Below are 23,262 nucleotides of genomic sequence, written 5' to 3' on the forward strand. Positions count from 1 at the left end.
CTGGTCTGTGAGACCCAAATACCACGTCTTTAGTAATGCATCACTGGTAGCAAAGAAAGAACATGGCAAAGGGAAGCAATGAACAAACTCTGCCTTGGGCTTCTCCTTGCTCTCAAGCACTTTCAGATCAAACTGTGAGAAGGGTAATAATTTTGTTTGCCACAAAAAGCCTTTTCCCTCATATTTCAGATATACCAAGCATTGTCAGAACAGACCTAGAAGTGAAGCCATCTGAAGAAGCCTACAGGCATCCCGTGCTAAGTGCCAGGAGAGGGAGCATGGCAGCTCTTCTCCTGTTTGCTGAGGGAAGGTCCTGACTGATGTTCCTGAGGCCCGTTCCACCAGCACCTCCATCTCCTCCTGCAGGCACCTTCGGACCCGCACTGCCCGAGCTGGCTCAGCACCAGGCTCACAGGAGACGCTGCACCTCCGCAGCTCTTCCTTAACATGACCAAACAAATAGACGAAAACAACTTCAAGCCGGCCTGAACACATCACATATACGCTAACCTCTTCCCATTGCAGAGCAACAAACAAAAAGAAACCCTTCCAGAGAACGGAGCCGGGGGGGCAGGGGGGGAAGTTCATCAGGAGGCCACGAGAAGAGCCGGACGGGTGTCACCGCAGGCAGCAGCGCCGATGCCCGGGACAGCCCGGGTGTCGCGGGCCGGGCGCAGGATGTGAGCTCACGGCGCCGCCCCTTCCCCGCCCGCCCGGCGGTGCCGGTTCCGCCGCCCCGAGTCCCGCCTGGCTCCTTCTCGCCGCCTCCGGGGCCGGGGGTCCCGGCTCCGCCTGGGCCGGTGAGTGCTGCGGGGGGACCCGCGCCCCTGGGGCCGGCCCGGGCGGCCGGGCCTGGGCAGCGGCGGCGGCCGGGCCCGCTCGGGGCGGGGAGCGCGGCCCGCGGGCCCGGGCGGCGGGGCGCACCCGGGGCTGCGTGAGATCCGCGCTGTGTTCGTCCGCAGGCAGCCGCGGGACAGCCCCGGCGCGGTGCCCTCGCCGGAGGCGGTGCCGCCATGGGGAACCAGCTGGCTGGCATCGCCCCCTCGCAGATCCTCTCGGTGGACAGCTACTTCTCGGACATCCACGACTTCGAGTACGACAAGAGCCTGGGCAGCACCCGCTTCTTCAAGGTGGCCCGAGCCAAGCACCGGGAGGGGCTGGTGGTGGTGAAGGTGTTTGCCATTCAGGATCCCACCTTACCCCTGACGAGCTACAAGCAGGAGCTGGAGGAGCTGAAGATAAGGTTACACTCGGCACAGAACTGCCTCCCGTTCCAGAAAGCCACCCTGTCCGAGAAGGCAGCCATGCTTTTCAGACAGTACGTACGGGACAACCTTTACGACCGAATTAGTACCAGGCCATTCCTGAACAACATCGAGAAAAGGTGGATCGCTTTCCAGATCCTCACTGCGGTGGACCAAGCGCACAAATCTGGAGTCCGCCATGGTGATATTAAAACAGAGAACATCATGGTGACCAGCTGGAACTGGGTTCTTCTAACTGACTTTGCCAGTTTCAAACCAACTTACCTTCCTGAAGACAATCCTGCTGACTTCAATTATTTCTTTGACACATCCCGGAGGAGAACGTGCTACATCGCTCCCGAGCGCTTTGTCGATGGCAGCATGTTTGCCACGGAGCTGGAAAACATGCGGGACCCTTCCACTCCTTTGGTAGACTTGGCAAATAGCAATCAGCGAACAAGAGGGGAATTAAAACGTGCAATGGATATCTTTTCTGCAGGTACTTGGAGCTATCAGGTGTTGTTTCTGACTAATGCAGTGCAGAAGAGCTTAACTGGGGTTTTTTGATTTTGTTTTGTTTTGTTTTGTTTTACAGCAGGCTTGAAGAACAGCATGTTAAAAACTTGTGTATTTTAAGCTTAAAGACCCAAACCTTTTTCATTCACAGAAAAATACAAAGACAACATAATAGGCTACATGATTTAAGTGTATCACTGTTATCTGAGGAGAGAAATCACAAATTATTCTGTTATGGCTCAACTATGCTCCAGGAAGGAGGTGGTTCTTCAAGGCACAGTCCATCATCTTCGATTGGCAGAGAAGCATTTGCCTCATGGGGCCTGAGAGGAGAAACCAGTTAGTGGTCCAGTTCTGGGGGGACTGACACAGCTTTCGGGGTAATTTGGCAGTACTGGTTCTAGAAACCCCTTCTCATTTTATTTTCTCCATGGGCACGAAATGGGAGCAAAGTCCTGTTGTGGACCCACTCACAAATATTTGTTAGAGTTTGACTGCAGGAGACTGCCTTGAGTCTTGGCCTTATCTTGAAAGTCATAAGTTTAGTCCTTGTTTTTTGGGTTTTTTCCTCCCCTTAAAGTGACTGAAAATATGAATTTCAGGGAAATGGTCACTTCATTTTACAAGTTGCTCTTATGGCCAAACTTCCAGGACACTCCACTGATAAAGCAGACTAAGGGGAGCAAACTGCGGGAGCAGGTTCTTTGCAGGGAGACTTGTGTCATGTACACAGCACTGGGGGTCTGGTTTTGGCAGTCATGTGTGAGTGAATACATGCATCAGGTGCGGGAGCAGAAGTTATTTCTTTACCTTCTGTAAAAGGACTGCTTAATTTTGACCTACTACCCGATCTGTACTGACTTACCACACTCTTCTTCCACATGACAGTGATGTGGGTTCCTTTTCTAGTGATGGATTTTTCAGCTGGCAGGTGGCTGAAGTCACTGCGTCATGTTTTCTAATTGCAAACTCCTCTGCTGTTGACATACTTGAAATAAATTTCTTGGAACATACTTCAGGGATCAAGTATAAAAGCCAGGTTTTGGAGCTTGAGATGTTATCTCCTTTCTGCAAATTAATTTGGCAACTCATTTCTCTTATTTTTAATTGAGCAAAAACTTGTTTAGGGTTTGTTCTTCTCTGCATATAGAAAACAAAGTTAAAGTGTCTGTTCATAATTCTCTGACATCTTTGACTTCTTTTTCTCTGTCTCAGGTTGTGTAATAGCAGAGCTCTTCACAGAAGGTGTACCCTTGTTTGATTTATCTCAGCTTTTGGCTTACAGAAATGGCCTCTTTTCCCCTGATCAAGTCCTAAACAAAATTGAAGACCACAGTATCAGAGAACTGGTAAGGATGGACTGCAGAATTAGAGCCATCTGAGTGTTCTGTTTGCAGTTTATTTCACCTACTTCGCTGACAGATTGCTTGTTGTTTGGGTTTGGGTTTTGATGTTTTTGTATTACAAATGTCTAAACCTTTGATCTTTCTCTCCTGCTCCCTCCTACTTCTGCCTTTCTCAAGGTCACTCAGATGATCCATCGAGAGCCAGATAAACGTTTAGCAGCTGAAGATTATTTGAAACAACAACGTAACAATGCATTTCCTGAAATATTTTACACTTTCCTTCAGCCTTACATGGCCCAGTTTGCCAAGGAAACGTTTGTGTCAGCAGACGAGCGTATATTGGTCATACGTAAAGATCTGGACAACATCATTCACAATCTCTGTGGGCACGATCGCACAGAGAAGGCCGAGGGAGAGACAAAAGAGAATGGGCTGGTTATTCTAGTGTCTGTGATAACTTCCTGTTTACAGACTCTCAAGTACTGTGATTCAAAACTTGCTGCTTTGGAGCTGATCCTTCATTTAGCACCAAGATTAAGTGTAGAGATTCTTCTGGATCGTATTACTCCTTATCTATTACATTTCAGCAACGACTCTGTGCCCAGGGTGAGGGCAGAATCTGTGAGGACACTCACTAAAGTTCTTGCTCTCGTCAAAGAGGTGCCCCGCAATGATATTAATATTTACCCAGAATACATTCTGCCAGGCATTGCACACTTGGCCCAGGATGAAGCCACCATCGTCAGACTTGCATATGCTGGTAAGAGGACATCCAGTCAAAAGTCCAAATTTTGAGCTTTTCTGTATTCTCTTAACTGTTTCTGTCAGTAAAACTAGCCAGAAGTCTGTGAAGTGACTGCAGGTAATGACTCCTGTACTCACATTTCATTAGCTCTGATTGTTTCCCTAAAATGGCCTGATGGAACTGAATAACTATGAAACTAACCTAAAGCATCAGTGTGTTGCTGGGCTGCAGAGCTGTTTTCCAACAAAATGAAATTTGATATGCAGGGGCTGAAATTAGATGATTTGCTCTGTAATAGACTGGCTTATCCTGTAACAGATGTTTTCTTTAGATGTTATTCAGACGTGTGAGTTCTGCACAGTTCAGGAAGAAGCTTTGTAGTTATGCTCATGTTTGCTATTTATTAGGTACCCTTATTTGCTATAACTAGCACATTTTCAGGTGTGTTGTTTTAGTTTTGGAGTTTGGGTTTTTTTAGTTATAAATGAAGTTTTCAGTTGAAATTGTCTTAGGTTATATTTTTCTTCTGCTTACTAAGTAAATTGATAAAATTACTTATTGAAGACTTCGTATACCTAATGAATAGAACCAATTGCTTGTGGCCACCGTGATCAATTTAAATTTCAAATACATTTATGTATTTAAAGGTAGTCTGTCTGAGTTAACTTCTGTTACTCTAGTACGCTTTTGGAAGTGGTCAGGCTGGTGACTTTAGAGGATTTGGTCTGGGCTCTGGTCGGGCTCCATTGGCATGTTGCTGTTGTTTTGGATGACACTCAGAACGGCTGCTTAAGTGGGACTTCTGCCTTAATATTATTGTTCTTGTGCCAGCAGTGGCCTGACCCATATAATGCAGCCTGAGTTTTTTCAGCGGCTTCCAAACGGTGCAGAACTGTGCCAAATCGTCTGGATAGATAGCCTGACAAATGTTCTAAAAGTGGATTCCAGGGTAACAAGTTGTTATTCCCTAGGATACATGTCCTGGTGTGGTGGGTTGGTGTTACTTTGTTGCAGCCTACTATGTGGCAATGTTACTTAATTCAGGCTATTTGGCCTTTACATTCTGTCCAGTTATTTAGTTGCTAAACTGAAATTAAGCGTCGTTTAGGGCTAGTTCTAGAAAATTAAATTACCCTTTGTTACACTTAATTTCATTAGGATTTTCCACTTGTTTCCATGACAAAAATACTGTGCGATTTGATATACTTGTAGCTTTGCTGGGAGTCAACAGAAGTGGACTGACCAGAGTGTGCTGTGTAATTTCAGTCCTGTTAGCCCATCATGATTGGTGCTGTCAGTGGCTATAATCTCTCTTCAGGGGATCATCAGACTGATGTAAATTGGCAAAGTGGAACAATTCTTAACCAAAATGTTTTCCTTTGCAGAAAACATAGCATTATTGGCAGAAACAGCTCTGAGATTTCTGGAGTTAGTACAGCTGAAAAATCTGAATATGGAAAATGAACCAAATGGTGAAGAAATGGATGAAACGTCTCACCCTAGTGATAACTATGACACAGGTAATGTCACTTCTTGCCTGCTTATAATAGCAAATCATGGGCCAAAGCTTCTAGGTAGCACTGATCTCTCTCATCTCTCAAAGCTTAGCCTTCCAATTAAATGGGAAGAATGTTTTGCCTTGACTGGTATCAAAGTGTGTTACAGCTTTGTGCAGAGACAGACACCTCTGCTCTGAATGTTGTGAGAGACAAAAAAGTATATGAATTAGCATATTTTTCTTCTCCCAAGGTCCTCAAGGTATTTGGCTGTGATGCTGGCTGCCTGGTTGTATATCCAGCTTCACTTCCAGCTTGTCTCATAAACAAGTCAGCTGCAAAAACATGCCTGTGTTCCAAATACTGCTTCTGTTGGAGTGGGAAGGAGCGTTAGCTTTGGAAAACCTGCATAGTCAAATTCTAGCATAGTCATTGTCCTGTGTTTTTCAGCCATTCTTCCTTTTCTGTCCCTGTGCCTCCCAATTCTTGTCTGGCAAACCTAAATGTGTGGATGCCATTTGGCAGTAACATTACTGTAACTTTGTATTATAACTAGCACAGAGAATGAGTTAAAATCCTAAGGATGGATTTTCCTTTCCTTTCCCTTCCGAAAGACACATGGTAATAAGTGACCTGTGTGTCATTTGCAGTGCCTTTTAGTGTTGCATAAATTCCCAGAATAATCCTGGGCAAGTCTTCCTAGCTGGGAAGAGTTTGTGGTTATAAACAGTCATTTCTCTTCTGGGCTAAGTAGATCAATCTGTAACTAATCAGAGTTGGTAAACATCCTGCACATATTCCGCTTTGGGAAAAGGGCAATTATCTCTTAACTAGCTGCACGATGATACTTTAAAATAAAACAGCAATGAATCTACTAAAACCAAATATAAAAGATCCTCTTCAAATTCCTTCACATAAGGCATGAGGTACCCAGAATTGCTGAGGAGTGAGACAGGAAGCTCCATTGTATGAGCTGTGTTTCTAGGAAATGTTGTCCCCCATCCCTTGAGATAGCTTGGAGATGAAGGAAATAACACAAAGAAAGAAGCTTGAGTAGTTCTTTTAGAAACCAAACATGAGAAATTTGAACCCAGGAGGCAGATTTTTCATGTGACTGATAGACAGGGTCATGATAGAAAGCAAATTAGCTGGACTTTTGACTGCAGGCAAATGATAATCACCCCTCAAAACTGGTGTAGCAGTAGCTGAAATTTTTGTGTTGCTTGTTTGAGATCCCGTCTTGTAGTTTTCAATAGTATGCAGTGCATTAGCAATTTGTTATTTCCATTTAATAGAATTTTTTTTGTGTCATGAAGTAGAAGCCATAGGCAAGGTCATCTTCAAATTTTTCATCAGTATTGTTAGGTTAACTACAGAAATTTAATGACACTGGAACAACTTACCTTTTCAAGTGCATTCCTCTCTGTATGCATAATAAATTGAATCTATCTACCTAAAAACATACTCTTGATCTGTTGTCAGTTCACAAAGTTTGAAATTCATTGTCAAATAAACATATCAAACCAAAATTGCCTCAAAGCATTTTGTTTCCTGTGGTAACGTTGCTGCTGACTCATTGTGAGGCTTCTTCACATCTGCATATCACCTATATGTATGAGTGGAATCATTTTAGTGGAAGTTGCGACAAGTTTAGAGTAAGTTGATCTGGGTAAAAATGTCTCTCATCTCTATACTCTTGGGTTTTGTCACCACCCCATACTTTGCCTGAAGTCTTTGGTAAGCCTTTGTTCGAGCTGTTGAGGTTCTATTGCATTGCCAGTTTTACCAAGGGCATGTTGTTCAGGGTGATCTGTCACTGTAACTCCTTTAGCAGCAGGCCATACACATGCACAGTGTTTCTCCTCAGCCAAAATGTTCATCCTGTTGTCCCTTGCAGAGTTGCAAGCCTTGCATGAAATGGTCCAGCAGAAAGTTGTGACTTTGCTAAGTGACCCAGAGAATATTGTGAAACAAACACTGATGGAAAATGGAATAACACGTCTGTGTGTCTTTTTTGGACGTCAAAAAGCCAATGATGTTCTTCTGTCTCATATGATCACTTTCTTAAATGACAAGAATGACTGGCATCTTCGAGGGGCTTTCTTTGACAGCATTGTCGGTAAGTGTTTGGTTTGGCCAAACAGAATGGAAAGAAAATAAGATAAAGAAATTAACAGTTTCCAGGATATGAAAAAGTAAGTCATATAAAAGTCCTTTCCTATAAAGATTTCTAGAATTTATAAGAAAAAAGTTTTCTGAATTATTGGGTGGAAATGTTTCTTTAGGGAATGAAGATTAAACAATTTGGATACAAATGTATACTTCTTTTAGTCCTAATATTTAATACAAATGAGACTCAAGCATTTAAGTCTAGGGTAGGTTAACATTAAAAAATCAGAATTTAAATGCTTTTTTTTTCTTTGACTCTCTGCTACAGCCACTAACTTAAAAAGCTAAATTATGGCAAGTTATTACTAGGATTTCTGCAGGCTCTATAGTAGATGCATCACTTCACATGTGCGCATGGTCCCATTGACCTCGGTAGATCTGTTCATATGATGAAAACTAGGCATTGGTATATGCTAGAGTTAACTGGAAAAGTTTTTTTACTGCCTTAAAACCTCACCTAAAGATTCATGTCACTTCAGAACAACGATTTTAAAAATCTTACCAATATGACGTCAGCTGTTAAGTATATCTAATGCTCCATGTATGTTGGAAATCCACATGACCATTGCTGAGAGTCGGTGCTGAGGATTTGTGGGTCAAAACTTTTCCAGCTGCAGTTCCTGAGAGCAAAAATGGTGCTTCAGGTGCATGGCAAGAAAAACAATCATGATCAAACTTTCAATGGGGCCATCATGGTAGCTACACATTCTATTGTGCCTGGAAGCCACAAAATGCTGTGCTGGCAAACTTCCAAGAGGTGATACTGATAACTTGTCAGAAATTGTTTAAAGGAGCAATGGAGCAGCCAAAGCACAGGTCAGTGCCCTGACTTCTTGCAAAAGACATAGAGAGACATGTGAGGCAATTAACAGTAAAAGCAAAGACATGTAACCTATATTTTTAACTCTTCTCCCAGTATCTATTCAAAACATCCACGGAAGAATTCAGATTAAGTTCTAAAGTCGTGGGGTTTTTTTTTTTTTTTTTTACTTCAAGCATTTGCATGTCTTTAAAACTGAGCTCTCTAACTGGTATTTAAATAAGTGCAGTCACTGCTGTCTGTGGCTGTGAGCCACTTCTGTAGCAGTGGCACTGAGGGGATTTCTCTTACCTGTGCTTTTTCTCTCTTTTTCCTCCCTTTTAGCAAAGGGTTGCAAAGTCTAACATTAAGACATGAACAAGTATATTGATTCAAGTAATTACCTTATTAGAGTAGAAATGATAAAGTTATTTTATGTTTACCCTTATTTCTGATAGGAAGACATAGAGTTTTCTGGTGTTTAACAATTTGTTTTGGATTTTTATGTGTTATTTTTATGTTTCAGGTGTTGCTGCTTATGTTGGCTGGCAAAGCTCATCAATACTCAAACCTCTGCTTCAGCAAGGTCTCAGTGATGCTGAAGAATTTGTCATTTATAAAGCCCTCAATGCTCTTACTTGTATGTGCCAGCTGGGGCTCTTGCAAAAGCCCCACATTTATGAGTTTGCATGTGATATCGGTAAGTTGGGAAACTGGAGAATACCTTGTTTTCTTAGTAAAGAAAAGAAATCTCAGTACTACATAAAGCTACACTGTCAACTTAGCTGCCCAGAATAGAAACCTGTAGTTCTGTTCTAGAATCTAAACAAAACTGTGGTAAGGACCTACTGCTAGTTGAACCATGTTAGTAGTCAGGACTCAAAAATAATAGTTTTGGTGGAACAAACTGGAAGCATCTTCTCAGATTTTATATAGGACAGCAGCAAAAAACACTCCCTCCAAAAACTTTCTGCCTTAAGACCTTTCCTTGGTCTACACGGCAATCTGCTGTAAAGAAAAAATCCTGGTTGCTTCTGGTAGTCCATCAAACACATAACGTGCAAACACTTACACATTAGCCCTTGAAGATGAGAGAATTCTGATAATCATGATCCTTTCTTATTCTAACACCATAAAAACCCATTAACTCAATACACCCTTTGTTGCAGAGTTGGTCTCTCCTTCCTGATCAGGCTTATCAATTTAATTTAGATGTGCCCAAGATTTAACAGCTATTTATGGAAAAAAAAAAAAAAAACCCCAAATGATCTTTTGAGATGTAGTCTGCTGCTTCTTAATGTTATAGTGTTTCAAATGCACTCAGAATTTGGGGCACATGTTCTGTGATTATGTCTCATGACTAGATACAGTGCCTTGACAACAGCTTCTTAAAGCCCACATAATTAGGGGGACTTCTGAGTCTTGTAATCTTAGAATATAAATAGTGACTCTTCAAGGAAGAGAGGGAAAGCAGGAAGGAATAAAGTATTTACCTAAAAAGAAAAAAATCACCTGTTTAAGGATTCACTGTAATTGTTAGAATGTGGTTGAGATATACTTTCGGATTAGTCTCTATTGCAAACCTGTAGTTGACAATTAGAGATTGAAATGGACAAATAAGGAAAATATGCTTTTTGACAAGAGCAAGGAAATTGAGCAGCATGAGTACAGTGTAATCCATGAAATTTCCTCCGTATGAATGTTTTAACCTTGATACTCTGGAGGAGAGAAGGCTCAGTTTGGGAATGGTTCTATTAGAAGGAAATTACATCACAGGCTGCCATATGCAGGAGGATCTCCTCTGCTATATGAATGATATATATTTTCACAATGATATATATTTTTCTTTCAGCACCATTCCTGTGTCACCCTAATCTTTGGATATGTTATGGTGCAGTTGGATTTATAACTGTGGTGGCACAGTATTTGAATATTGCTGATGTCTACTGCAAGCTAATGCCATACCTCCATCCTTTTATCACACAACCAATAATACAGGTAATATTTCCAGTAATGTTAATGGGAATATATCTGGACTAGCCATTATTCTTAAGTTTGTCTTGGCCATGGTCTTGGCTATAAGGACCATATATACTTTTTTTTCCAATTAAGGTTACAGGGAATTATAGATTTTTGATCTCTGCTGGCAGATTTATAGAATAGCCATTGCTTTCCATGTTTTAAAGACTGTTGTCTCAAATTTGTTGTAAAATGCAAAACATTTTACAGAGGCTAAAATCAACATGTATGTTTTTCGTTCAAGCCTTTTCTGCCTTGTTTATAGTCAAACTCTTGCAATATTGTGCTAGTTTATAAGAGTCTAGAAGGTATGAAAAGTTGACTGTGAAACAAGTGGATTTATGGTCTGTGCTTTCATCTACAAGACCAGTCTGTTAAGTAGTGATTACCATGCTTTTGATTTCACCAGCACCACTCCTGTGTTTCAGTGCTTTGCCAAGGGTCGGGGCACAGTGCTCAGCATGAATGAATTAAATCATTCAGGAATGACCTGCATGATGCTGGCAGTATGATCATATAGGCATCTTTGCATACAACTTCAGGACCTGTAGACTGCACCTCTCAGGTGTTTTAATAGATAAGAAATAATTGGAGTACATACATTGAGAAATGCGTCCTGTGTTTAACGTTTTGCTGTCAACCTTGCAGATGGGAACTTCACTATGATAACATTTTTCCTTGTTTAGATGTTCTTTGTGCTATGTTTTAGGCATTGATTGATAAATTTGTCTTGTTCACTTCCTGCACCATATTAGTATATAAATATTTTCTTCTTCATCTTAGTATATAAATCTTTGCTATGCAATGCTATATTTAGCAAGCAAGAAATGGGTAACATTAAGTTGGATTGTAATATAAAGTCCCACTCTGGACTCATTTTGAAGTTGTTTTTCATGTAGACAGCAAGCTATAAGAAGCACTTCATAGGAAAGAGGGAAAGAGAATGGAGGAAGCCTGACATGACAAACATAGACCTTTCAAGAAAGGAGACAAGTTGAACCTAGATGATTTGTACAAGTTACATGGATATCATCATGTTGACTGGTCTGTTGTTTTGAATTGCAGGTAGACAAAGAAATAGTCCTGTTAAGTGTACTTAAGGAGCCTGTCAGCCGTTCCATATTTGATTATGTCTTAAGATCAAAGGATATCACAAGCCTCTTCCGACACCTTCACTTGCGTCAAAAGAAGAGAACTGGAGCTCTCTCTGAGTGCCCACCCCCAGAGGACCCTGCCATTGCACAGCTGTTGAAGAAGCTTCTTTCACAAGTAATTGGGTTTTATTTGTACTTTAAAGGTCAGGCTTGAGACTCATGGGCTCCGTACACCTCCACAAACCCTGACCTTGTAGTTACTGCTGTGAGGGACTCCCAGTCTGAGGTTCTGATCCTCCAAGCCATTAACTTCACTGATTTCAGTATAAGCTTGTGGGACAAGTTGTTCAGAACTTAAAGATTTTTAAAAGGTCTGCCAGATATAGAGACATACAAATACCACCTAAGTCTTTAAAAAATGGCCATAGGTCTTAAACTTCTGATGCATCCATGATGTAGCAGCATTACAGTGCATTGTTGGATTAAGTGCGTTGTACTGGATAAGGGAGTATGGATTTGTCCAAGTGCGAGATGTGTGCCAAAAGCAAATGGAGCTGGAAAGTGTTGAGTCTTATGTGTGAAGATGGGAACATAAAGAATCACCCACCCAAAGCAGTGAGAGCTGGGAAGAGAAAGGACTGTAGCTGTGGGGGGGTTTTCCCTCTATGGCTTGTGGGCTGTAAGCATGGTCTAGGTGGCAAAGCGGATTGCACCAGACAGTGGTCCAGCATTAAATTCTGTTCTGCCCTTTCACTTTTCCTTGCCCCATTCCTTAGGAGAAAAGATATTCTTACACTGCAGTAGCTTACCTTATGTTTTGTATGAGCAATGGACCGATGCTTTGAATTCTGGGGATGTGCTCTTCTGCATTTCGGAGCCAGTCATTAATTTTATTGCTTCTTAAATCTTCATGCCTTGATGCATGTTATTGTTAAAAGAAAGTAATATTACCTTTTCTTTTGTTCTGTAGGGGATGACTGAGGAGGAAGAAGACAAACTGTTAGCACTGAAGGACTTTATGTTAAAATCTAATAAAGCTAAAGCCAATATTGTGGATCAGAGCCACCTGCATGACAGCAGTCACAAAGGAGTGATTGACTTGTCAGCCTTGGGAATAACTGGGAGACAAGTGGATCTTGTTAAAACAAAGCAGGATGCTGATGACAAACGTGGTTAGTATATTTTGTGATCTATATAGTTGAAGTATAGCCTTCCTTTCAGGGTGTTCTCAGTAGATCAGCCTACATGACTATCACCGTCCTCACTGAGTTTGCAATAGGAAAATTACTGCTTCTGTTTGAAATGTGAGGTGGTGAAATGTTCTCTGATCACGAAAAAATTTGGATTATTTTTTCCCCTGAGAATACTTTAAATTATTTTGACTGCATGTGCAGTTGTTTAGCTGGTTGTGACAAACAGGACTTTAGTGACTCATGGCAACAGTGTAAATGTTGAAGGCTAGTATCTGCTCTGTTTCCTCTCAACAAGTGCTATGCTCTTTAACTGTGAAAATCCTGGGTGTTTTCTTGAGGCAGCCTGAAGAAAACTGAAAACTCCTCAGGCTGGCATTCAGGAGTTGCCAGTTGTTGCTCACCAAGTACATGCTTTTTGGCCCTAGGGTTCTTCAGCTTCTCATCCACTCCCGTTTTACTTTTTTTACCTGCTCTTCTTTCAGCTGAAAAAACTCTTACATTTCCTTGTTCAGATGTGAAATCCACTTGCTGCTAATGATTTAAGTTCTCTGTATCCTCAAAATTCTTCTTTACCAGACAGTTCAAGCTTCCTCTTTAGTCTCTCAAGCTTGTAATTCCCTCCTCTATTACATCACTGGTAGGTTCTGTGTTTTTACATATAAAAATACAGAAATATCTGTAAAGCCTATAGCTATTAGCATCTTATTTCCAGAATTAGGATATTTTTCATATAATTGTAAAGGAAAGTACAGAAGTATAAGATTTTTCATTTTTTTGCATCCTTGAATCATGAGTCAACATGATTTAAAACCTCGTGTAGATGAAGTCTATACTTTACAGCAAGTTAAAGTGTTCAGTTTGTTTCACCCAAAGCTGTTACTCTTAAAGTCTTCATGCCTTTAACATTTCTTCACTGACTTTGTCCAAATTTAATATGTCCCATGTTTTTCTTTTTCTGTCTATATTTCACAGTTCTAAGTGACTCTAAAGGAATGCTGAAAATACATAAATTTCCTGTTTAAAGAGATAACATACTTGAACCTACAGCTGATGTTGCAATTAGGATGGAAAACTGATTGTATTTGACACAAACAATGATCTGCGCACTTTACAGTTACAAATTTATTCTTGATGTCCCTGCTCATTGCAGGGTGATTGGACTAAATGACTCAAACCCTTCCATGATTCTATAAGAAAAATTTATCATATTGTGGAGTCTAATCCTGCAGCCTTCTAGATGTAAGCTTTCCCTCTAGTGAAGTGATTTATAACATCAGTCAGCAATAGAATCAAGATGTGAACACGCATGGCAGGTGCTTTGTTTGATTTCCCCATAAATGCCTGTCAGCTATCTCCAAAACACAGCAATAGGGTTTTCTCTGTACATAAATAATGATCTGGCATATAAACATTAGACTTCCATGTAGTCTCAAAATAATGACAATCCTGAGTGAATGTTGTGATGGTAATGTTCGGGGATGTGGTTTTTTTTCTTCTCCTCCCACCTCCTCCTTCCCTCCCTCCCTCCAAACTACATATAGCTAGAAAGCATGTAAAGCAAGATTCAAATGTAAATGAAGAATGGAAAAGCATGTTTGGGTCCCTGGAACCAACAAACATCTCCCAGCCAATATCCAAAGGACATGGTCAAACTACTGATCCTGAAGCCATCCAAGCTGGGAAACCACTTCGTTCAGAGTCCTCAGCTGGCATTTGTGCCACTTTGTCATCCTCTCCACAGGTATACCTGAAAAATACTATGTTCTCATCTTAAACTGAAATGATTTAGTTGTTTTAAAGTCAAGTGGGACTACAGGGATGTGATGCTCTTGTTTTCTTTTGAGGTTTTTTGACACTGGCCATGCTATTGGCTGGTGTCTTCTTCAGCAGAGTTGCTGACTTTCAAGTTCTTATTTTTGAAATAGGAACTGAGAGACAACTGAAGTCATTTTAGTCCATTGAACAGAACAGTTTCATTAACGAATTGATGATTTGCACAAAGTGATGGGGCTTTGTGAATTAGACAACTATTACGTAAAGTTCTCTGGCAGGGAAGACTTTTCCTCAAATTGCATGCCTTGATACATGTCGTGAGGAAGAGACATCATGGTTTTAACTTGGAAATCACAGCAGCATTTAGACATCCTGTACCTGTAATATATAGTACTGGCTAGAGAAGCATAGGCTGGGAGCTCTGCAGATCATGGAGGCGTCTCTTGACACTGCTCACTTTTCTGTTTGGCTTCTAGTTGGAGATCACCTTCTGCTAGCTTTAAGTGAGTGTGTCTACCCTGAAACACTTCACACTTCAGTTTTTAAAGCCCAGTGTAAATGAATTTGAGAGCTAACCTTTAATTCTGTCAGTCTTGCGAGCAATAACTGCCTCTGTAATAATCACATTAATAGGTGTGCACAGCACATTACAGTTTCTTTAGATAGAATACAGAACAGAGTAGGCAAACAAGGTAGAATAATAGAATGATAATCTTTTATATAAATAATAATTTTCACTCTTTTTACTTGTCTTCATGATAGCATTAATTTTTTTATGCTAATTCATTGCTAATTGATTCAATAAAAAAGATTTTTTTCCATTTTTATTCACTGTGTGTGACCCAGAAATCTTATGAGGGGGATTTAACTGCGTGTAGAATGTAAGGCATATATTTTTAAGGGCTGATTTCTTACAGGCATCTGATGGAGCAGTGGTCCAGCCCAGGAAACCAACCCTGCAAGCCCTGAGCAGCACAATGTCCCCATCTGCACACCAGCTGCGCATCACCACCTGCAAAACTGAGCTGCAGCAGCTGATCCAGCAGAAGAGAGAGCAGTGTAACGCAGAGAGACTTGCCAAACAGATGATGGAGAATGCTGAGTGGGAGAGCAAGCCCCCACCTCCAGGTACATCACAGGCCACTGAGGTTATTAGATAAAAAATTATATATATATGTATAATTTGAGTCAAGATATCATCCTGTCATGGAAAAAATGCAAAAGGTTAGGAAAAGAGGGAATTCTTAGTTGAGGAAATGTGTTTACTGTACAGAACATCTATCACCTAGTGTCTAATTTAGAATTCAGCAAGTAGGCTTTTGCCTTTAATATTTAAAATCCCTTAACACTGTTTTCAGTGCTGTCTATGCTTTGCAGTTGTAATGACTGTGTCCTGATACAGCTGTTAGTGGATGGATCTTGGGGGAATTGCATGTTCCTAATCAGGTTGTGGTTTTGCTTTCCCTGTAGGATGGCGCCCCAAAGGGTTGTTGGTAGCTCACCTTCATGAACACAAGTCTGCAGTAAATCGCATTCGGGTCTCTGATGAACACTCTATTTTTGCCACTTGCTCAAATGATGGCACAGTGAAGGTCTGGAACAGCCAAAAAATGGAAGGAAAAACCACTACAACCAGGTAGCTTAAAAACCTGTGGTATTTGGGGCTGCAATTTTAGAGTGAAAAAAAAAGTAGAGCAGGGAGCAAAATATGAATCACTTGTGGGTGTGCTGGAAATATCAATAAGGAGATATATTGGTGTTCCTTTTGCCTTGCATCTATAATATTAGATTGCTGTTTCAATTAGTTAATAAAATAAAAAATGCAAAGGGACTGCTTTGTAGCCATGATAATTACAGGCTTTTTAATTTCATTTTTGTACATATATAAATGTATTCTGGTGTTGTTGTTTAAAGCCAACATTGGCTTTTTTGCTTTCTCATTTTAGAACAGCTGGAAAATGTTATTTTCAGGACTCTCTCAAGAGCCATTGATTTTAAGTAGGTTTAAGAGAAGTAATTTTTTTTTTAAGTGCCACCAAAAATAACCTCTTTTTTCCTCTCCCACAATTTCTATGTGGTATTGTTTAGATCAATTTTGACATACTCTCGGATTGGAGGACATGTAAAGACACTTACATTTTGCCAAGGCTCACATTACTTAGCTATAGCTTCAGATAATGGTGCCATCCAGCTTCTTGGTATTGAAGCCTCAAAGCTCCCTAAATCTCCTAAAATTCATCCAATACAAAGCAGGTATGTACTTAAAGCAGTTAAATCTCGCCACAGAAAGAGCTCAAGCTGTTAATGTATTCCTCAGTTAGATCCTTACATTTGGTTTAGGCTTCCTGCTGACTGAGCCCAGACTGTACTGGAAGGCTGTAATCCATGTTCTTATCCTGTTTCATAAAGAAGGGTGGAAAGGCAACTGTGCAGAGCTGGCCATTCTTGGCTATAGGATATTTGTACTTCCTTTGTCACTGAACACATTATGAGCTTGAAACAGCCATTCTGAATAGTTCTCAGATGTTTTATTTATGTACTGGGATTGGTTAGTTCTTTGTTACAATCTTAATACTTACAGAGTGATTTTGAAGGTTCTTTTGGAGGTCATTAGATAAATGTTTACAGATGTACAGCATTTGATGTGGCCTCAGACCTGCAATTTTTCCTCCCAGACTCTTAATGTGATAAGTTGGTAGAGATATGGGTAATGGGATACTATTTAGGGGAGTCTTTGGGCTTGGTTTAGCTCTTTATTACCTCCATATGAGCAGTGTTTGAATATTTGTCACTGAAACTAGAGGTTAATCTTCCAGTTTGAGTGAGAGATAATGTCCAGGCCTCAGAAAGTACTCACAGTACTGCTGGTGGGGTCTTACAACCAGTACTGCTGGTGGAGCAGAGAAAGAGAATCACCTTCCACAGCCTGCTACCCGCACTTGTTTCTTCTGTTGTGGGTAGCTTTTTTGGCTGTGAGCACACATTGCTGGATCATGCTGAGCTTCTCATCAGCCAACACCCCCAAATCTTTCTGCGCAGGGCTGCTCTCAGCATGTTCTCAACCCAGCCTGTGTTTGTGCTTGGGATTGCCCTGAGCCAGGGCACAGAGCTGTGTTTATGTTTGCAAAGGACTGCTGACAGCCTTGCTGGACCTATCAGCAGAGAGATTTGAGAGAGCATAAACATCTATTGTAGTAAAATCAGAAAGCTGTTTCTGGCAGATGCCTTGAGAAGTGACACAAAGAGGAAAAAATTGCTCAGCATAAGCGGGGGAGGGATTTTTAAACTTGGAGGGAGTCATACCTGTGTCTAAATTAGTTTACTCTTTTAACCCAGGTCATTGGATCTGAAGGATGATGGCTGTGTGGTAGATATGCATCACTTCAACTCAGGAGCCCAGTCAGTACTGGCTTATGGAACAGTTAATGGATCTCTGGTTGGATGGGATTTGCGATCCAGCAGCAACGCTTGGACACTGAAACACGATTTGAAGTTAGGCCTCATAACTTCATTTGCTGTGGACATACACCAGTGCTGGCTGTGTATTGGTAAGCCTGTATTTCTTGTTAGTTTCTCTCTCTTCCCTGCCCCCCTCTTCCTTATGGTTTTCTCTTACAGTAACTACAGCTCAAGCTTTTGCTTGATCTGATTTTACTAGCATATCCTTTTCTCAAACAAGAGGAGAGAAATATCATCTATTTTTGGGAAGCATTCTGCCAGCTAAGTACTTGAGGCTGAAGGCCATCTCCCTAGGAACAGAGCACAAAGGACAAAAACTCGTATATGTATCCCTCTGACTAAGGGGAGCTTTTTCTCACCAGGAACGAGCAATGGTACCATGGCGTGCTGGGACATGAGGTTTCAGTTACCCATCTCCAGCCACTCTCATCCTTCCAAGGCCCGAATCAGACGCCTGCTCATGCATCCTGTCTATCAGTCCTGGGTAATAGCAGGTAACAGATGTCTTAAACTTACCTCACAATTGCTAGAGGTTGTGATTAAAGCAGTTTTTCTTTCAGCTTCTGCTTCAAGCCCTGGTGGGGAGTTGAAAAGAAAAAAAAGTAGGATTTAGTCATTGTCAAAATGACAGCCTTTACAATTCTCATTTTCTGAGCTTTGCAACTCTCATGAGGGGCCCTCCCTGTGTGTTGTCTACCCCATCCCCTTTTAAGGACAAAATATAACAAAAGATTAAATTCAAACTCATTACATACATTGAAGTTGATAGGAAATCTGCCACGACCTTCTGTACAGCAGAGACTGAATTCCAGTTCCCCCTTCAATCTAAGCCAGCTGTGTCATGGGTTAGAACTTTTGGAAATCTCCAAGATTCCTCATCTGTTATGCTTACAGCTGCTTCATCCTCAATGCATGTGGCAGTGTCATAGACTTTTATATGTTTGTGTCTGGGAACACATTCTGAAATGGACAAGTACCTTAAACTAATCCTACAGTAACGAAATTTATCAAGTCACTGTAAAATGAGAGTAATTTGAGTTTCATGTTTTGCTTACTTCTTAGGCTTCACTTCCTATTTTGAGTTATTAACCACTCTGGGAGATAAAACAAATTTCTTGAAAAAATATACAAATAAAGCAAGTTTCACTGTACTTTATAGTTTGTTTCCTCCCTGTGAAAGACTAAATGAATAACAAAGTTCATAATTTTGGATTATTATTAAAAAGTCCTTGCCTGCTAGGTTGCTGCCAGGCTTGTAAGCAATCCATTGAACAGAATTTTTACCTGTCCACATGAGTGTGGAACTTCACTGTAACTACTGAACTCTGTAACTACTGAACTCTTGGATTGTTTTCTTACCCATGTAGAAGTATTCTCCAAAGTTCCTGATGAGTATGCTGAACAAGCCATCTATCCTTCTCAAGGAAGGCTGAGAAGTTATCTAGGGAAGAAACTGAAGGTTTTATACATTTTAAAAAGGGTTGAGAATTAAATTAGGTTTCCTTTAAACTCTTTTAAATCAGGCACTTTTAATTATAGTGAAGCTGTTTTCAAGCAGTAAAACCAAAGTACTAAAGCAAGACTAACACAAATGCTGAAGGGAGCAAACAGAGAGGGTCTCTATGTCATAACCTCTATGTGATGTCAGTAGAACAAACAGCAAGAGCCAACCAACATGTTTTATACTTTTTGCACTGGCTTTATCTTTCCTGTAGCTGTTCAAGGCAACAATGAAGTCTCCATGTGGGATATGGAAACTGGTGATCGACGCTTCACTCTGTGGGCCAGCAGTGCACCGCCTCTTTCAGAACTGCAGGTCTGCTCTCTTTCTTTTCCAGTTTCTGTTGTGTAGACAGGGTTAGAACAACCTTAGGCTCCATGCTGTTCATCAGTACAGAATTTGCCCTGGGATTCATTTTGGCACTGTAACAGTTTTACTTAGAATTAAATCCTCTTTGTAAAAAAAACAGCAGTGTAAACTGAATCTTCATTGGTACCTTCCACTGTCTATGAAATGTACTTGTAACACTCACTTGTTATACCCACTCATGTTCTTAGAAAACCAGTGATCTGGGCAAGCTTGTAAAGATTATGACAAATTATGCCAAAATTCATGGTGTGGCATCTTGTACTTATTTTTACTTGCTGTTCCTGGGGCTATGCATACTTCTGTAAGCATCTGGTCTTTCACATATTCTTTCTGTAATAAATACCACTACTACACTTAACTGTTAGTGTAAAACATGAAGTGGCTCTTCTTCAAGGACTTAATGGGGAAAGGATCAGTCTGGAATATCATTCACAAATACAGAGACAAAAATTACCACAGCAGCTTCTATAAATGTTGGAAATGCATATCTGGAATCTACTTAAACCTGAGTTTGTATGTGCTACAAGGATTGCAGGTTGAGTTCGTTTCAGTCCTGCCCTTTTTTACACGCGGAGCTCCATCATCTAAGATAGTTTTCTGTTTAGTTTCTGTTTTCAGATAGTTTACCTGTCCTGTAATGCCTTCATAGCCTAAAAATTTAAGCATCCATGTGCTTTTCAGTAGGATTTGCCTGCCTGATTCTTTTAAAAATAATCTCTCATCATTGAGAATGTAGTTTCCAAGGTTAAAAAAAAGAGGATTACAGAGGGTTAACTCTGTTGCATTGCTCTGTGAAGTGTAAGGAAGTAATTTGCATTAATATATTAAGATGTGGCCCATTAAAGTGACTTGGCATTTGCCATAAAGATTTGGAAAGTGGGTGGATGAATGTGGTAAGGAATGCATTCCCTTTTCTGAAGCATGGTGACAGCTATTGCTGATAAGTAATTTTTATATATCCCTTTTTCCTGCTAGCCTTCTCCTCACAGCATCCATGGAATATACTGTAGTCCAGCTTCTGGTAATCCCATATTACTGACAGCAGGCTCAGACATGAAAATAAGGTAATCAAGCTAAGCAACTTTCTTGTTTGTCAACCTCCCCTCCACCCCTGCTGGTGTACTAAATTTTACCAAGTGTTGCCTAAGTAATCTCCAAGAAGCCAAAACAGTAATAGTGAGCATGTGTTCATTAATAAACATCAGTGAGCTGAGGAAATTGTCCTCAGCAAAAGGACTGCAGAACTTGGTGCTTCTCTGGAACATGATGTATACTTTGAAACACAGTGTGTATCCTATCAAATTCTTCATGGGCTCCATGACAAAAACAAAAAATAACTCATGTGTTAGCTTGATATGAGTGTAGATTTCTCTGCATCTCTCCTTTCCACTAAGTGTAGAAAGCAGATAGCATTTGTGCACACTCATTTTCATCATAAGAGCAAGACCACTCTTAAGCAGCTGTTTTGAGCTGATAAAATTGAACATCTCATCTTGGTTTTGTTTCTTCATGTTTAGGTTTTGGGATCTAGCCTACCCTGAGAGATCATATGTTGTTGCTGGAAGTTCTAATTGTCCATCTGTTTCCTACTACAGAAAGATAATTGAGGGCACAGAGGTGGTTCAGGTATTTTGCTTTGTTTGATAGACATCTATTTTGCTTGCCTTTGGACAGCCTTATGGATTATATTCATTGCATAATGTCTTTAATTTTAACTTGCTCACTCTTACTTCTTGTGGATGGTGTCAGCATTGCATTTTTGGACAGTTGGGAAGAAGTTACTTTAAAAGAAAAACTTTTTTTTTTGACAGAATTGGACCATCAAATACTACTTATATGCAGAAGCCAGAGTCATATTTTTCTTTTGGGCTGTTGAAATTTAGACTTCTAACATTTTTGGCTTTGATCAGTGTTTGGAATATCTTTTGAGTAGGATCTTTTGAGCAAGGCAATGTGAGATGAACTGGTACCAGCATAATACAGTACCTGCATGCTGAAGTTTTTGTTTCATCCTTCAGAGTGACTTTGGGAACTGGCAGTGTTGCTAGTTTTTAAATAGCACAATGTTTTGTTTCAGTTCAACAAATTGAGTGCTACTTCAAAGGTGACTAAATCAAGTCAGTAGGGGTCTACCCAATGCACTGGTTTTTTTAAGTGTTTCTTCTCAAACTTCTAAATTACATTCATGTTAGTGAAGCAGTTTTCATAGAAGCTTTGGGAAGCCAAGATGTATTATTCCTATCAGTTTTTTCCCCCTTATTGGAATATCAAATGTTAGTGTCATTGAAATAAATATGAGAAAAACATTTTTTTTACCTAATCAAAGAGCTGTAATGTCTGTTCAGATTAAGACTTAGGCTGTGTGTAATGAAAAGAAATGAAACAAGGAGTAATCCTGAGAAACTGTCAAAGTATGTGAGGTTGTATGATTGGGCATTTTTGTTTGATTATTTTTTTGGTGGAAGAGGTTTTATGGTCTTCTTACATTGACAGTCTAATATGGATGACAGTCTCTCTTTGCAAACCCTTCTGTAAATAGTATTTCTCACTTTGTTTTTATACAGGAAATTCAGAACAAGCAAAAGCTGGGGCCCACTGATGAGACCCCTCGGAAGGGTCCAGAGTCTCTCCCAGTCGGGCATCATGATATTATCACAGATATCGCAACTTTCCAGACCACACAAGGGTTTATAGTAACTGCGTCAAGGGATGGGATTGTTAAAGTGTGGAAATAAAAATTGTACTAATATATAGTATGTAAATATTTGTAATAAAGAAATAGTGTTATAATGAAGTTTTCAAGGACTGTTTCCAGTTCATGGAATGGAATGGACTTTAAAAACTGTAAAAGTGATGATAAAATCAGTTACCTGTATCCTACCACCCTGTTGGCACTTCCTAATCACAAATTATATTAAAGCTTTTTGGTACCCGTATCATTTCCTTGAAATATCAGGGAATCTATGAAGTCACTTAGCTTGGTTTTGACTACATTGTTCTTCCAGAACCTTTCAGAAAATTATTTAAGGATGTCCCACATGACACATTTTAAATGTGCACAAAGCAAAGAGCTGGAGTCTAACTGCTCCTGTGTTGAATCTGAGAAATGAGATAAGAACCAGAGCACTTATGTCCCTGTACATTCTAACAACTATAATAAAGTCCACTTGACCTTCCCTGTTTGGTACTTGGGTTTTTTTACATCTGTGGTTCCACTGCAGTGATTCCAAAGTCTCAGCCGCCAGAGCAATTGGACTGTTAATTGTCATTCGAGATCAGCTTAGTGGATCTGTCACTCCTCAGCTGTCCTTTAACAGTTGTGTCCTTGATCCTCAGCTGTGCCTTGCATCCAGCTTGCTTTAAACTTGAGTCTAAGGCTAAGCTCTGCTGTCCTGGGAACCTAAAGGAGCACCACTGGGATGGTGTTCTCCATCATTCAGTATGGATGTCAAAAATAGCCAAAAGATGGCTTTCAGCAGGAAGTACTTTTTCATCATGGAATGTTCATGTGAGAGAGAGTTTTAAATGTCAGACAGGGG

The 23,262-nt window shown here is 40.5% G+C and overlaps 1 protein-coding gene and 1 long non-coding RNA gene across 4 annotated transcripts in view; one reads left to right on the forward strand and one right to left on the reverse strand.

The window, feature by feature from the left end:
• Positions 1-593: 593 nt before the first annotated feature.
• PIK3R4 (phosphoinositide-3-kinase regulatory subunit 4) lies at positions 594-22,899 on the forward strand. Its single transcript, XM_063408066.1, has 20 exons — positions 594-800; positions 963-1,743; positions 2,976-3,109; positions 3,284-3,866; positions 5,237-5,371; positions 7,245-7,466; positions 8,842-9,015; positions 10,168-10,313; positions 11,400-11,603; positions 12,399-12,600; positions 14,163-14,362; positions 15,312-15,522; positions 15,865-16,030; positions 16,483-16,647; positions 17,731-17,942; positions 18,216-18,347; positions 19,569-19,669; positions 20,699-20,787; positions 21,241-21,349; positions 22,288-22,899. The coding sequence occupies exons 2-20, from the start codon at positions 1,014-1,016 to the stop codon at positions 22,456-22,458; spliced, it is 4,086 nt and encodes a 1,361-aa protein (XP_063264136.1). The 5' UTR covers positions 594-800; positions 963-1,013; the 3' UTR covers positions 22,459-22,899.
• Positions 7,517-23,262, reverse strand: part of LOC134555962 (uncharacterized) — a 31,668-nt gene continuing 15,922 nt past the window's right edge. For all 3 annotated transcript variants that reach the window (XR_010081529.1, XR_010081531.1, XR_010081530.1), the window contains 4 exons: positions 19,213-19,306; positions 18,370-18,428; positions 12,238-12,405; positions 7,517-8,136 (listed from right to left, as the gene is read on the reverse strand). This is a non-coding gene — a long non-coding RNA (uncharacterized LOC134555962). The remainder of the gene's footprint in view (positions 8,137-12,237; positions 12,406-18,369; positions 18,429-19,212; positions 19,307-23,262) is intronic.

The sequence above is a fragment of the Prinia subflava genome, chromosome 1 (assembly GCF_021018805.1).
Source record: "Prinia subflava isolate CZ2003 ecotype Zambia chromosome 1, Cam_Psub_1.2, whole genome shotgun sequence".
NCBI lineage: Eukaryota > Metazoa > Chordata > Aves > Passeriformes > Cisticolidae > Prinia > Prinia subflava.